The sequence below is a fragment of the Felis catus genome, chromosome C1 (genome assembly GCF_018350175.1).
Source record: "Felis catus isolate Fca126 chromosome C1, F.catus_Fca126_mat1.0, whole genome shotgun sequence".
NCBI lineage: Eukaryota > Metazoa > Chordata > Mammalia > Carnivora > Felidae > Felis > Felis catus.
In genome coordinates, this window is record NC_058375.1 from 120,168,771 (window position 1) to 120,185,628 (window position 16,858).

Below are 16,858 nucleotides of genomic sequence, written 5' to 3' on the forward strand. Positions count from 1 at the left end.
CGCTTAAATCAGGGGACACCCCGATTCAGCTAGAACTGGTCCGGTGTCTGGAATTCCCAAACGCATTCATGCTGGAATTCCACACGAGAATGAGGGGGCTTCCTAAGTCCCGCTCGCGGAGCGAGCGGGCAGAACCCCGATTTGGGGCATCCAACGCATGTGAAAAGCAGAGAGGGAACCCAGTGCAAAAATTCCCCGAGATGGAGGAATCGACCCTGTAATGCACCTCGGAGAAAACTGCGGAGCCCGGCGCGAAGCACCTGCGGAACACCGGTCCCGAAGTCGGGCAGGACAGCAGCTCCAGCGCCCCCCCGCGGTTCGGCCTTGCCAGGGGTGGCCCTCACGCAGGCGCAGTCGCGATGTGCTCGCGTCCCAGTGCGCATGCTCCGCGGGGCCGCCGCGCTCCCGGCCGGCGGCGGCGGCAGCGGCGGTGGCGGCGGCAGAGGAAGTTCCCGCTTTGCCTCCACCCCGGTAGCAGCTTGGCGGTCGGGGACAGCTTCCTCCGGACGCTCTGCGGGCTCTGCTGCCGCCGCACGTCTGTCACAGGACCATGGGGTTGCCGAAGGGGCCGGAGGGCCAGGGTCTCCCGGAGGTAAGGACCCCCCTCTCCCTGACAGTCCGGGTTCGTGGGAGAGGGCCGAGCCCACCGAGCGGCCGGCTGAGTGGGCCCGGGCAGCGTTTGGGGCGCCCCGCCCCCTTCCTCAGGTGTGTCCCCGGCGGGGAGCGCTGGCCCTGTGCGCCGGGGGGCCGAGCAGGTCCCCCAGCCTGGGCAGGGGCGGGGACAAACTTCAGCCGCTCCTGGGTCCCCCGGGACGGAGGCGGTCTTTCCCAGCCCAGTACCTAGCTCCACGCAGCCCCAGGCGCCGTGGGGCTCGGGGTCCTGCCTCTCCCGCTCTCCCGGGCAGTGTGCCCCGACCCCTGGCGCTGCAGGGCTCGCCTCGAGGCCCGGGGCTGCTGCGCCCTGGAGTCACGAGACGCGCGCTGGGACCGTCCGGGCTCGGGTTGTGCAAAGGGCGGTGACCTTGTGGCGCCTGCCGCCGCCTCACGGGGCCCGCGGGGTCCCCACGGCCGGCCTCACCCGCCTTGGTGTGTGCAGGGAATGCCGCCCTACCCACCCCGCGCCAGACCCGGGCAACAGAAGTTTGGAAGCAGTGCGCGCGCTGGGCGGTGTGCGGGAGGCGACGCGCTGTCCAGTGGGGCCATGGGGCCGGGCCGAGCGCCTGGCGGAAGCGTGGCTGCTTCTCCAGAGCATAGCGGGCACCTTTCCTTACAGAGGTGTTTGTTATTAAATAAATACTCAGTCGCTCCTGAGGGACAGGGCAGTCAGTGGTTTCCGGATTTCCACGTTGTCTGCGAATAAAAGGAACGTGCATTTCCTTTAGGCTGCAAGTGTCATTTAGCGAGGCGGTTTGCCAGTGTCTTCTCTTCCAGCTCATTTCCTCCAAAGCTAGTCTAGTTTACGAGACTCAAGAAATGAAATCCACACTGAACCTCTGTCCCCCTCCTAAGGTTCTGAAGCAGGCACTTGACAGGAGGACATCACAGCTGCCTGTGGCCAATCTTGCTTCTCTGCGTGTCCCCCCACCCACCCTACTCCCTGCCAATCCTCAGTTCTTTCATCTCATACGTACGGTACCCACTAATTGAGGGATCGCTGTTCCACGCATAAAAGCTGGGGATATAATATAGTGCTGGAAGGACAGACTTACCTGGCAGTGTGTGCTCCCAGTGGATAAGTCCATTTTGTTGTAATCCTAGGAAAACCCAAGAAATGTCATGTTGTCAGAACTGTACTAGGTAAAACCTTACGTGCAAATTACTTTGATGGAAGGGGGAGGGGATTGCCAAGATGAGAACTGTCTTGTGATATTTGATGTTTCTTTTTTGTTACTTCTTTATTCTAGGCTCTCATCAAGTTTTTGCCTGGTCTTTTGCTGTAGACTCCTTTCTGGTTTCTCAGGTTCTACCTTGAATCCCTCCGTTTCAGTGTCCTGCAGTACTACAAATGGGGGTCTTTCTAAAATAAAAAGCAACCTGGTCCTCTGTGTCCTTTGTTTAACCCTTCTCTGACTGCCAAGAGGCTGGGTCTGACTTGTCAGTTTCCCAGGAGCCTAAGACAGCTCTTGGCAATTAGGAGGCATACAGGGTAAATATAATCAAATTATTATTTAGTTCAAAGACCAGTCCATATGAATATGGATAGTCTGTGTCATTAAACTGTCACTAATCCAGTTAATTCCTTAAACTCAATTTTCTAAACCTTTTACTGTAGGTTTGTGAAGGATGGGAAGATAGCTAGACTTGGGCTTGCCTTCCAGCTTACATGAACTATAGTACAGGGCAATTGAAAATTTAGTGTGCCTGGTTTAAGAGCTCACATTCATTCATCTTTATCAGAATTTTAGTTTCTTAATGGTGAGTGTATCAACCAATGTAATGGCTTTTTACACCCTCAAAAGAGGGTATCCTTTGAGTCGCTGTGGGTTAGTCAGTGGCCCTTTTCCATATTGTTTCAGTGTTGATCTGTGAATTGAATGCGGAGTCTTAATTAACATTCTCCATTCAGGGTCTTGTGCCAGAAAGTTATTGCATAGGTTATTTCCCAAAAACGTATATACTTCTCCATTCTGGGGGTGAGTAGATAAAAGGCATGGGCCATGCATCTGCCATGGGGTTGGCCAGCAGGTTCTCGTTAGGTACAAGTTGAGGAAGGAATGACCCACCTGGGATGAATTGTCCTCTTCTTGGAAGTGTTCTCATGATAAGTGAAGATTGAACAAATGAAGGGTTCCTGTTTTACATCCTAGAAGCTATAAGAAAATACTTCTGTCATCCCATTTTTCTTTTCTACTCCATCTTTGTAAACCATATTGCTCTTCTCTTTTCTTGGAGTCTCCCTATTTATAGATGTTGCTCAACTATCCCAGATGTTTTGCAAAGGAAGAGACTGAGTGAATAATTAATATTACTTTATTTTTGCATGTCCACTAAGAATTAGGGTAACGCTTGAATAGGCTGGGCCGGGGTGGTTTGAGATTAAGAAGTAAAACGAGCAGTGGCACGAGGCTGTCACTGTCACACCCCATATTGCAAGAGATTGTCAATCACTTTAATAATTCTTTGTTCAACTATATGTTAATATGTGAGCTCTCTCTCCTGGCAATTTGTACTTCAAAATAAACTTGAATTTCCTTTATGGTGTCATGACTATGAAAACATTTCGTTAATCCGTGGCTGGCATAGGTCATGCACTTTATGTAATGATCGAGCACGTCATTCCATATTTAATTGTCCTTTGAGCCTAATGCTACTTCAGAAGAGGTGTGAACATGACTGAATAATATATGGGTCCTCTCCTAATCCAGCTAATAGCCCATTTCGAAAGACAGGCTTGTGCATTAACACCAGACGTTTTACTCAGAAGAGGTTGATACTTAATTGTATGAGTGACATGAACTATAAATGAAATAGAAATGCAGAGGAGTGACCATTTCAGGCTGCATTTGTCAGGTTGGCGTCGAATAAGAGCTGGGATTTGAAGATGGTTTCTGGGTGGTTAGAGAGTATCAGGAGAAGGGAAGGGGTGGGAACAGTGAAGAAATGGGAATGAGCCATGCTTGAGCTTGGCCAGAGCCATGACTAGATTGTTTTGGAGGGAGGTAAAGGATGAAGCTAAAATGATAGGTTGCAGCCAAAGATCTGAATAGCCAACCAGGAACTTTGGAGTTTATCTTACAGACTGTGTGTGGTGCATTAATGATAAGGGCTGGGGGATGAGCTAAGAAGGGATGATGTGAAAGCTGTGATTTAGGAAGGAGTGAGGAAAACAGAGTAAGAGCAGAAAGATTGAGACAGTTGAGGCAGCTGCAGTAGTCCTGGCATGAAGTGTAAATAAAAGGGAGGGGAGGATGGCTGCGACACGCAGGGTAAAGGAAGGTTGCACAGACATTGTTGGGTGAGGGAGGAGTCAGAGGTGGGTGCCAGAATTTGAACCAGCTATATGATGCTCATGTTTTATGTAGAGAAGTGTTTTTTTATGTTCCGCAGTCATGGAAGAGAGGGAAGGTACAGTTCATGGAAGTAGATGGAGGCGGTACTACTAGAATATTTAGATGCTTTTCAGTTATAGGTCAACACCTAGGAGTGAAAGTAGGCTATAATTTAAAAAATTTAAATCAGTTCCCTATTTAAATATTTTAGGTGAATTTATTATTTTTAAGGCAATCCCGTTATGCGGTAGTCAGCATCCTTTCATGTATCCAAGTTGAAAGCCTTTCTTAATTTACCTTAGAGATCAAAAAGACGATTGAAGAGAGAGATACGTGTTTAAACTCCCTTCTTGGTTCTAGCCCCATTTGTCAGTTGCTTCTGGGACCAAGATGCACAAAAAGTTAAAACAAACAAACAAACAAAACAAAACCTTGTTTTGTCTGTAAGGAGTTTATAATTTAGTTGGGAGCCTGTGAAGTAAACCTTGTGTTACTGAACCGGGCGGTGCCATGCTATCATCTTCCTTTCCCTGGATTCCTTCCCCATCCGATGAATAATCTGTACTGCCTGTGTGTGTCTTCTCCCCCCACCTGTGACGGTCCACACAGCTTATTGAGGCCCAAGGACTCTGTTCTTTGTGACTCATGCAGCCATGCTTCTGCATGAACACAGTGATACAGGCAATGTCACTTGCACCTTGGCAATTAAATTGTGGCATCGGGGGATATGCCTGGTGTTCCTTTATCCTAAGGTAGCTTTTACGAGCCTGTCTTTTACCTTTTGTTTTAGGTAGAAACAAGGGAAGATGAAGAACAAAATGTCAAGCTAACTGAAATTCTGGAACTCTTGGTTGCAGCTGGGTATTTCAGGGCGAGAATTAAAGGCTTGTCACCTTTTGACAAGGTAAGAGGAAAGCTTCCTGACCCTTAGGCTGATTTTTGTTGGGATGGCATGGTTTATCAGCACAGGGAAAAGAGGAAGAGATTGTGTTTTTACTTTCTCCAGTGCTTCTCTCTCATTCAGGTTCGTTACTGGAAGTGTTCCAATTTCCTATTAAAAGAAAACACAAATGTATCAGTAGGTATGCCTTGAATTCCTTTTCTGTGTATAGACCTTTGGGAAGTGCAAAGAGGCATCAGAAATAGTTCCTCCTTTTAAAGAACTTACAGTTTGAGTGAAGAGATAAAGCTTACGTAAGATAAAATAATCTGAGCTAGTAAGGAGCTGTCCTAGGTCAGTGTGCTCACAGACAATTGCCAGCTTTTCTAAAGATGGTCCATTCTGAGTTTGGAGGAGGGAGAAGTCACTGTGGGATGAAGTGTGTTAATTCAGCAGAACCTAGAAGAATTATTATGCACAAGGCATAGTAATGAGTGTTGAGGGCACAGAGATAAGACCAAGGCCCTGTACTCAGAGAGCCCAGCTTCTATAGAATAGGAAAGGGAGACAAGTAAAGCAACATACATAGAATAAGTGGCATGTTGCAGCAAAGGCAGCAGCCAACTGTGCACAGAAATGAAGCTTGCAGATCAGCCAGAGCAGGACAGGACAGTTTCCTGATGGAAGAAAGTGTTGAGTGCTCCAGTGGGCCACAGGCCCGGCTCTACATAACAATCACTATGGACTGTTTCATAATACAGACATTGAGGCCTCACCCTTTGATATTTTGCTTAGATCTGACCTGGGGCCTGGAATCTGTATTTTTTTTAATGTTTTTATTTATTTTTGAAGGAGAGAGAGAGAGAGAGACAGAGCATGAGCAGGGGAGGAGCAGAGAGAGAGGGAGACGCAGAATCTGAAGCAGGCTCCAGGCCCTGAGCTGTTAGCACAGAGCCCAATGCGGGGCTTGAACTCACAAACCGCGAGATCATTACCTGAGCAGAAGTCAGACACTTAACCGACTGAGCCACCCAGGCGCCCCTGGAATCTGTATTTAATAGGCATCTCACATGTGTCTAAAATACAGCCAGAGGGGCGCCTGGGTGGCTCAGTCGGTTAAGCGGCCGACTTCGGCTCAGGTCATGATCTCGCGGTCCAGTCCGTGAGTTCGAGCCCCGCGTCGGGCTCTGTGCTGACAGCTTGGAGCCTGGAGCCTGTTTCAGATTCTGTGTCTGTCTCCCTCTCTCTGACCCTCCCCTATTCATGCTCTGTCTCTCCCTGTCTCAAAAATAAATAAAACGTTAAAAAAAAATTAAAAAAAAATAAAATAAAATACAGCCAGAGATGAGAGTCACTATTGTTTTTTCTAACATCAAGGCGTGTCTGAAAAGGATTTTTTGTTTCGAAGTGTTTTTTTAGCCTTAGTCTCATTTGCATCTCTAAGAAATCCTATGAGAAAAGTAGACCAGAGATTCTCCTCTCCTTTAGATATGTGAAAAATATATATGGAAATTAAGTAATGAGCCACAAATGTCAGCCTTGCTACTCACCTGTCTGGTCTGTAAAACACATAATTCCTCTGGAATCTGGCACTTACCTGAAACTCGAGTAAGACTTCTCTTGGCTGAGAATTAATGTCCGTCTCCCTCAGTATAAAGAGGACCTATGAATGATACGTCCATTTCGTAATATAAGTCAGCTTCTCAGTCACACTAGCCACGTTTCAAGTGCTCAGTAGCCACATGTGGCTGGTAGCTACTGTATTGGACAGTACAGACACATTTTCCATAACTGCGGAAAGTTTTATCGAGTGGTGCTATTTTAGATGAATTGTAGTGGATGAAGTCAGAAGGGCACATATACTCTCTCTCTGAAGATAAATAATTTTGTAGGGTCACTGATTGTATAAAAACTACTTATATTTTTTCCTACCTTCCACTTCCCCTCTCCCCAAACCAGGAAGAGAAAACAGGTATTTTCTTTGTGTCTTGCAGGTAGTAGGAGGAATGACTTGGTGCATCACCACTTGCAACTTTGACATAGACGTTGATTTGCTCTTTCAGGAAAACTCTACAATAGGTCAAAAAATGTAAGTTACCAGGGTTTGCCATGGAAGAGGCTAAAGGGGGAGAAGGGAGCTAACTTTTGAGTGTCTGCTATGTGCCAAAAGTTGTGCTAAGACACTTTACATATTTTATTTTAGTTTTCATTACAACAGATATTATCATAGTTTTATAGATTATAAAACTGAGGTTGTTAGAAGCCACAGTCACACAGCTAGCATATAAGTCATTTAATGCTCAGGCTGTTTCTAACATTATCTCTCTCTTTTTTGTTCCTAGTTTCATTGAGATATAATTTTCATGTAACACTATTGTTTCAAGGTGTACAACAAAATGATTTGATGTATGTATGTGTATATATATATATAGCAAAATGTTCATCACAGTAAGTTTAGTTAACATCCATCACCACACAGTTACAATTTTTTTTCTTGTGATACGAACTTTTATCATCTACTCTCTTAGCAACTGTCAAATATATGCTACAGCATTGCTAACTGTAGTCACTGTGTTCTTCATTATATCCCCAGGACCTATCTATCTTATAACTGCAAGTACCTTTTGTACTTTTTTGTTCCTCTTCACCCATTTCCCTCACCCCCCACCTTCACCTCCGGCAACCACCAATCTGTTCTCTGAATTCAGTTGTTTTGGACTCCGCTTACAAGCGAAATAACACAGCATTTGTTTTTCTCTGATTTATTTCACTTAGCATAAATCTTATCTTCAAGGTCCATCCATGGTGCTCATGGTGCTGCAAATTATAGGATTTCCTCTTTTCTTTTATGCCTGAATAATATTCCTGGGTGTGTGTGTGTGTGTTTACATGTACACCACATCTTATTTATCCAAGGATGGACACTTAGATTATTTCTGTATCTTGGTTATTGTGAGTAACGCTGCAGTGAAGATGGGGGTTCAGATACCCTCTTTGAGATACTGATTTCATTTCCTTCTGATTAATACCCAGAAATTAAATTGCTGGATCATACGGTAGTTCCGATTTAAAATTTTTTAATTTTTAATTTTTTGAGGAACCTCCATACTGTTTTCCATAGTGGCTGTACCAATTTGCAATCTCACCAGCAGTGCACGAGATTCCCTTTTCTCCATAGCTTTGCCAATATTAGTTATCTCTTATCTTTTTGATGATAGCCCTTCTTTCGATTTGCATTTCTCTGATGATTACTGATGTTCAGCAACTCTAATCCTTTTTCTAATACTGTCTAATAGTTTCCAGTTACTTCTTAGTTTATCTGTTTCCAGGGGCAGCTGGGACGAATGTATTAAATTGAAGTTGAATATTGAATAGAGTGAGGAAGAGAATCTTCCCCCCTCCCCCCCCGCCCTTCCCCATTGCCTCTGTGATCATGCCTGCCATCGAGAGGAGGCAGCATGGACTCCTAGCTAGAGATTTCATCTGAGTGTCCCACCCAGTCTTCCATAGCTCACTAGGGGCTTGGTGATTTCATTAGACCACTTGGGATCCCCAGTTCTGCCCAGCCCTGCCAATGGGCAGCTGTGTGACCTTGGGCAAGTCACAGTTCCCTTATTTGTCAGGAGAGGGATTTGTGAGTTCAGATCTGTGTGTATTTGTGACTTATTTCATCATTTTTCTGAAGCCTTATCCTCCTCCAGGAAAAAAACTATTCCAAATGGATTAAAGCTAGTTTACAAATATGCATATGAAGCATATGATGGAGAAAAAGGGAAGCGAAGCAAAAGGAAAAAGAAATGGGAGTTGGGGATAAGGCTACAACATTTGTCATAGGCCACAAAATGCCTTGTTTTTCTAAGGGCGGGCCACAGATTTGGCTCTAAGCTTTCTGGCAGCCAACAAAAAAGAGAAAAACATGATGAATTACCCAATTCTGTTTCCACACAGAAGAAAAATCGGTCCCACAGAATCACCGAAATTCTTAATAATAAGACCAAAGGACATCTTTTGGCTCCTCATTAAAGAGGACGTATTGTTCTCTGTGACACTGTGCTCATCAGTGCTCAGCCATGAATAGCGGAGCTCTACATCTCCGGCATCTGTCATTCTGGGACTGTGACATCGCATCCAGTGACCTATCGGGAAAAGTCCTTCACTGGGGACAGTGTGATAGAGTCTAGGCATGTGGCTCTGCTCTCTGCTGGTCAGGCTAACTCCAGGGGTAAATTTTTATCCCTGCGTCTTTGTTTGTTTTTCTTGTATAGGTGCTACATCCATGAAGTAAAAAATTAAAATTAAAAAAAAATTTCAGATACTGCCAAAGAGCACAAAATATACAGCTGATGTCTCTCCCTGTTTCCATTGTATACCCTGGTTTTATTCCCTGGAAAGGATCATCTCTGCCTATTTAGGTTTTAGATTTTTCAGAGAGGTCACTTGTGCATCTCCAACTATGTATGTTTCATTCAAGTCTAATAAGAGGAGGAATTTAGCTCACTATACTACTCACCACATCCCCTTTGTCTCCCATTATTCAGTCTTATAATTATTATCTGTTGTCCTGTGATCACTTGTATAGCTGTAATCTACATAAGCTTCTGTTTCTTGACTCATTAATATAAGATAGTTTCTCCTGGTTCCTAACTACTTAGGGTAAACGTTTTGGTATCTGTTTTTCCTTCTTCCTTTCAGCCTCCATCTACCATCGTATCATCACTTTTACAATGTTCAGGGCATAATATTTACAATCTGTTCAATAATAATAGCAATGAAATTGTCCATGCTTTATCTACAGGTAAATTGTAAAAGTAAATTTATAAAGAGTGTTTACAATAAGAACTAAGAGTTGTGATGGTGTCAAAGAAAAGGAAATGTGATCTCCTCGACCATAATGGTGCCGTTTGATGGGAAATATTCAAAATATTACAGTCAAAAGGAATATCTTCATTTATTCATTGACTCACCAAATATTTATTGAGTCCATATTTATGGGTCAGGCATTGTTCTGGGTACTTTGGATATATTCATGAAAAATATCGTTCCCTCACAGAGGTTAGAGTCTTTTGGGGGAAGATAGACAATAAACAACTAATTTAATAAAATTTGAGTTATTTATGGAAGTAATATGCACTCTGAAAAAAATGAAAGCTGAAAAGGTATATGAAGAGGGACATGGTTTGGAGGCAGTTGTAACTTTAAGTCAGTGTGGCCTCATTGAGAAGGGAATATGGGAGCTAAGACTTGAGAGAAGAGGGTTCCAAGCAAAGGGGACCGCAAGCGTGAAGGCTCCAAACAGAAGCCTGCCGGGAGTGCAGTGAGGTGGGGGAGAGGGGCAATAGCAGAGGTGCAGACAAGTTAGGGGGGCCAGATCGGGTAGAGCTTTGTAGGTCAGAATAAAGACTTTGAGTTTACTCTGACTGAGATGGAAATTCTTGAAGGGTTTTGAGCAGATGAGGAACATAATCTGTTCTGTTCATAATCGGTTTTAGAAGGAACTCTCTGATTACTGATCAAAGGGGTGAAGTTGGCAGCAGGGAGATTCTTTAGCACACTGTAGCCATGCTCACAGAAGGATGGTGGCCATGACGGGTGGCTAGCATTTGGTGGGATCCTTCATCTATTTTTGGAGGTAGAACCAACCGGATGTCATGACAGATTGGATTTGGGTGTGAGAAAGAGGGGACTCAAGAATGATTCTGAGGTGTTTGGCCTGAGCCAGTGGAGTGGTCTCTATGAAAAGTCACTGAACATCAGGCATGTTGTAATTTGCCTTGTCTGTATACAGCTTACTTTTCTTGAGTTTCTGATTGCCTTTTTTTTTTCCTTTTTGACCAAGAAGCACATAGCTTTACCTGTAGCTAAGATCACCCAGATTCTTTAGCTGTTTACTAACATAAATTTACTATCTTCTCGAGGACACTCTTGATTGAGGCCTCTTTCTGTTCCAGTTTGAGTGATTGCTTTTTACGCCTGTGGCACCCCTGCTATGCTGGGATGTCTTTTGCATTCTTTCGATTTCAACTGCATTCTTTCTGCACCACTTTTACCATCTCCTAGATTCTGTGTATCCCTTCTTTGCAAATTCCCTTAGAGTTTTACAGTGGTTCTTAGCCCCTTTTCACCTTGGTGTCCTTGGGAATTATGATACTTTCCTGTCACTGGCAGTACTCTTAGGAGATATTGGAGCATGGTGGGTTTTATATGCATTCTTAATGCCTTGTCCATGTTTCTCGAATCTAAAAAAAAAACACTGAAAACAGGTCTGTTCTTTCTAAGTATGGATACAAAACTCATTTGGAAACAAAACATGACCTGAACCTACTTAAGACTATTTTTAGTCTTTATTGATCCCACTTACAGGAATTTTCATAAGTTTTGCTGCAGAAATAATAATTCTTCAAGTGTACAGTTTGCTCTAGATTTCACTTGGGCTCTACATAATATGTACTATATGCCTCTTATGTCCACTAAAGTGCAAACATTTAAAAAGTTCTGAATTCTGAAACACCTATGGCCCCAAAGGGTTTAGATAAGGGGCTGAGGATGTACAGTATTATGTTCTCTGGTAAACACTTGATGTGTAGCTTTTTAAGTGCAGAGCCATGAACTGTAATTGTAGGTGAAACTGGGGCCAGGGGTTTGCATGACTGAAGACTCAGCAGACTCCTAGCAATGCATCAGACGGTGGGGTCTCTCTTACCTGTAAGGGAAATGCCATAGCCACAGGGCACCGAATTATTCAAACATCTTCTCTGTTTGGTTTTGGAATGTGTTCTGTGTTTGAGGTTCCTCTCCACAGAGTTTCTTGGTTAGGTGCAATTGAAACTAAAACTGGCTTATGTTTGCAATGTTTCAGTATGTCCCAGCTGAAACTGTGTGGTGGGTGGCCAGGTAGCACTGTCTGAGGAGGGCATGATTATCTTTCAGGCTGTTTTCTGTACATGCCCAATTGGGGCCTTTTTCTTCTTGTTGATCCCTTTTTCTTGAGGGTTTCATGAGCTTCTACCCTCTGTCTACATCCTCCTTCTACCCTCCTAGCCTGTCGTAAAGCCCCATGACTGCAGATTCCTATGCTCAGAGGTCCATAAATGAGATTTCAGGCTTATAATTGAGTTCACTTCAACAACACACGAGTAGGAGGCGCCTGTGTGCAGAGCGCTTGTACTTGCCTATGACTACCTAAACATCGCAACAAGTTTGAGTAAGTAGGACAGGCATTATTCCTCATGTATGATGGGAGTATTGGACAAGAGGGACCAAATGACTTGCCAAAAGTCCCAGAGCAGGTGATGGAGCTGGAGTTTAGACCCTGGTTAATTCACTCTCTTTCAAACTGTTGGCAGTGGAGGAGGAAACCGTGTACTGAACACTCTTAAAAACTGCAGGAATCAAACCAATCACCTGTAGTGGCAAGTGGGCATTGTCAAAATCTTAGACTAAGAAACCTCATGGGGGACCTCTGCAGTGGTCACTTACCCAGATTTTCAGAAAGTCAGAGGGTCTACCCTGACCTCCAGGGAAAAAGAGAGAGGGGCTGGTGGGTTTCAAGAAGTCCTCCTGATTTTTGTCCCCTACCCCAGCCTGCCTGTATGTCCCACACATCCCTCCCTTGGCCCAGCAGTGGTTCTGCCTCCAGCTGCTTCCATATGCTGTTGAGTGAGACCTCAGTCTTGGCAGTGATTTCTGGGAGGAGGGTTAAGAGGCTTGTAAACCCTGAGATGACCCACAGCATCCTTCCCTCAGGGCCTTTATGAACTGGGAAAGGAGGCAGTCTCTGAGCAGTGGCCAGACACAACTTGGTCTGAAGGTAGAAGTTTGAGCTAGATGGTACTGGGGGTCTCAGCCTCTTGTTTTCAAGCTACTGACTGGTTTTTACGGACCAGTAACCCTATGCAGACTCAGATCTGTAGCCACTAGGGGGAGCTTTCCTCCCGCTGAACCAGAATGTGACTGAGAGGAAATGCCCCATGGATATCAACAGTTAAGACTTGCCCTAAATGAGGATGCCAAGTGAGGATCATCTGTATTTGCTAGGCTTGGAGTTTAGGGAGCAGTGTCAATTAAGCACCAGTCTCTTCCCCTCACAAGTTTCAAGCAAATGAAGAAAGGCATGAGAGTCTGACGGAGATTAAAATAAAAGATAAAGTGTATTATAGAGAGAGCCTTAGATATGCTGCCAAATGGGTTCATTAATTCTTGCCTACCTAACTATCCCATTTGAGCCCCAGAAACAACTGGACAACCATGGGCTTCCCCACTGGGACAGCCACATACCTCATGACAAAAAAGACACGTGTATCCTGAAGACAGGCTGCTCAGAAAGGAGGGACTGCAATAGTGACTGAGAGGCATGTGACATTTTCCTTCCACGTCTCAGACCTTTTGGATGAGTCACACACGTGCCCACTCTGTTAGGGGTGAAAATGTTCTCCCAGAGGCTTCCCTCCTGGGAGGTAGATGTTCCCTCCTTTTGTAAATGTGTGCAGTAGGGTATCAGTCTTCTCCTCTCCGTATTTTTGTCTCTTAAACCTATCAGACTTGACATTGATATTATGATTGACCTATCAGACTTGACATTGATATTATGATCCATATTTCCTCTTAGTAGTTCTAACATTGGTGCCACCTTCTAAAGCTTCTTCCTGGGAATGAACAAAGTTTTGTAGTGTGTTCTCCAGGGACCACTCCCTGGGAAGCCATTTAGCTTTTCTCCCTGGATTTCACTTAGTTCCTACCAAGACCAAGAGGATAAAACCTACTAAGGGCAGCATAGGTAAGACAATAATTGCTCTGACCCAGGCCTTTGTTAGATGTCAGTCTTAAGGGTGTCTGTCTCTTGGGAAGGATTATGGGACTGCAGAGAGATAAAAACATACAAGATTTCTTTGAACAAGGAACACCGTGAGTAGACCCACTTGCTGAATTTGAAGCATCTAGTAAGAACTGGGGACCTTGTTCACTAGGGCTTTCATCTATCAGAAAATAGTTCTCACTTGCAGACAAGGCCACAGTAGCTGCTGTAAGGGGTAAGATTTTTTTTAAGGGTTTTGGAATAGGACTATAACCTAACCTATCCACGTAAGCTGAGCCAGAAGCCCCCATTTCTCCATATGGCCCCACAAGGTCATGCCTGGTGACTGTTTTCTCAAGGCAGACCCACTTGGTAACCTCTGCTCTCCCCTCTTGAACCAAATCCAATTGAAGTGTAAGAAACAGGAAGCAGACAGTTGGAGATCAAATACCAGCCAAGTAGAGAATGAGGCTTACGTCTGTGATGGGGTGGACCTGTACACAGACCCTGCTGTCATGCCTGCCTTAAAACTGTCCCACCCAGGCCTGGGCAGGAGCTGTGGAAACTCTCAGCAGGCGGAGGATGCTTGCCTCCTGACTGGGCTACAAGAATGCTCTCGGGCCTCGGGAAGCCCCATTCTTCCCCTTATTCCTGGACGTTTCACAGGACTGAAGCAAGGTGTTGGAGAGCGTTCAGAATGCTCTTGATGAGAAGCAGAAGCGTTCTCCTCTCTGGAAAAAAAGAACAAGGACGTGGTTCCCCCAAATTTAGGATTAATTTGAAAGTAGTAAAAAAAAAAAAAAATTAAAGGCTATTTTTTATTTTAAAAATACTTTTATACCAGAGTGGAGAACTCTAAATTTTTTGTTTTAGTGTCAGGCCCCATGTTTTGTCTTACTATTGTAGGCACCCAGCACAGGGTCTGGTAATTATTTGTTTCCTGAATGATATTTAGAACAATTTTTTTTTTTGAGAGAGAGAGAGAGAGAGAGAGAGAGAGAGAGAGAGAGAGAGAGAGAGAGAGAACACGCATGCGCACGGGGGAGAAGGAGAGAGAGAACAATTTTTTTAATGTGTAACCTAGTGGTTCCCAGATTTTTGGAAAAAGTAGGTCAGTAAAATGAAATGTAAAAGAACTTGGGGCACTGATAACTTTGTATTTTACAATGTAAGTATGTTAAAAAATAATTATTACCTCAAACATCACCATAATGTCGTAAGTAAACGATATGTTTTAATATAAAAAAGGTGGGAAGAACAAAACCGCAGAATAAAGAAAGAAAGCCGTTTTGTGGCTTTAGGCGCGTGCACACAGACACATCTGAATTGTGCCTATTTTTCTCATTTTGCAGTCAGTCGGGAGAAGCTTGGTCACGGTCTGGCGTTGAGAAGCCCCAGATTCTTCTGGAATACTGCCCAGACTTGAGAGATGTCTTAAGAGCCACTTAGTGTGTTCTCACTCTTTGCTGTTGTTTTTTCCAAACAGAGCACTATCAGAAAAAATCGTCTCAGTCCTGCCAAGGATGAAGTGTCCACACCAGCTGGAGCCCCACCAGATCCAGGGCATGGATTTTATTCACATATTTCCTGTTGTTCAGGTGAGAGCCTCTGTGTGGTTTCTTGTTCTCCGAACACCAGAATTCCTATAAGGGGTCTGGCTCTTGGGCCATCTGGCCTAGATCCTGGATTTAACAGGTGTGGCGTGGAGTTGGTGGAGCAAGACATGATGGGACTTCCTGACGTCATCCTCAGAAGTTGGCCAGTGTTCTTCCCTAGGTTCACACTGTCACCTGTTGTGACCTTTGAATGTTCCCATTAATTGCTTTTCATTGCCCTTTTGGTAAAGGTAGAACTCCAGAGCCCTCCATGTTCTGGTCCTGTCCCACTTATCCAGCCTAACTTTATTCCTTGCTTTTCTTTATTCTTTCTGTTCTAGCTCCTCTGACTTTCAGATTTCCTCATCCATCTTATGCTTCCTCCTGTCACAAGGCCTTTCCCTCAAGCTGGAAAGCTCTTACCGTTCTCTCCCTGCCTGCTTAATTCATATTCATCTTTCTGATCTCAGTGCCACCCAACCTCCTCAAGAAAGCTTCCCATGAGCCCCTAATCTAGAACAGGTTCCTTTGCTATATCCATTCATACCGGCCATATTCCTTTCCTTTGTAGGAATCCTTCCTTACTATTGTTTGTAACCATGTATATCTGTCTGGTTATTTCTGTCCCTCCTGTCAGACTAAGCTTCTTGGGGGCAGGTGCCATGGCCATCCTGCTCACTGTTGTGTTTTCAGCACCTGGTGGAATGTCTGGGACTGTGTAGGCAATTAGTCTTTATTTGGTGACTAGATGTCTAATGGGAGGCTAATTTCCACCGTGGCTATTTCCCAAGCTTCTGTGAGTAAGTGGCATATGCTGTACAGCCCCCTATATTCTTGCAGTCTTGTGTCTCACCCTCCCCTTCAGGCACTTCGAGAAGAGGAGGAGCAAAGGAAAGGGCCTGCTGTGTGAACAGCGCTTTGCAAATGATCCTGATAGAGTTGTTGGAAGCATCTATTATAATCCCAGTCTTATGTCTGAGGAAAGTGAGACTCAGAGCGAGTAACTGATTTACCTAAGGGCAGAGAACTGGTGAGCTGTCAAGCAGGATTCCAGTCTAAACTCCTTGTCACTAAACCTTGTGCTTTCCCACTCTGCCATTCATGCAGTCCTTGATTCAGAAGTCTTCTAAGCCTGTGTTAAGATTATAACAGTATGGGGGTGCCTGGGTGGCTCAGTCAGCTAAGCATCTGCTATCAGCTCAGGTCAGTGATCTCACAGTTGGTGGGTTCGAGCCCTGCATCGGGCTCTGTGCTGACAGCTCAGAACCTGGAGCCTGCAGCCTGCTTTGGATTCCGTCTCCCTCTCTCTCTGCCCCTTCCCCGCTTGTGTTCTGTCTCTCTCATAAGTAAATGAACATTAAAAAACTAAAAAAAAGATTATAATAGTACAGGCGTTGAGAGCATGGTCTCCAGCGACTTCCTGGGTTCAAATCTTGCCTCTGCCACTTAGCTGTGTGACCTTGGGCAAATGACTTAACTTCTCATCTGTTAAATAGAAGCAATAATAGTACTTACCTGATAGGATGAGAATTAAGTACTTCAGTATGTATAAAGCACTTAGCTGAAGGACCAGCACATCTTAGTAAGTGCTTTGTAAGTATCA

General features: G+C 44.7%; 1 protein-coding gene across 6 annotated transcripts in view; it reads left to right on the forward strand.

Moving 5' to 3' along the window:
- The first annotated feature begins 396 nt into the window (after positions 1–396).
- CCDC93 (coiled-coil domain containing 93) overlaps positions 397–16,858 on the forward strand; it is a 93,577-nt gene continuing 77,115 nt past the window's right edge. For all 6 annotated transcript variants that reach the window (XM_045033688.1, XM_045033689.1, XM_045033690.1 and 3 more), the window contains exons 1-4: positions 397–592; positions 4,780–4,893; positions 6,864–6,958; positions 15,147–15,258. In XM_045033688.1, the coding sequence (XP_044889623.1) occupies positions 551–592; positions 4,780–4,893; positions 6,864–6,958; positions 15,147–15,258 (363 nt within the window). In that variant the 5' untranslated portion in view covers positions 397–550. The remainder of the gene's footprint in view (positions 593–4,779; positions 4,894–6,863; positions 6,959–15,146; positions 15,259–16,858) is intronic.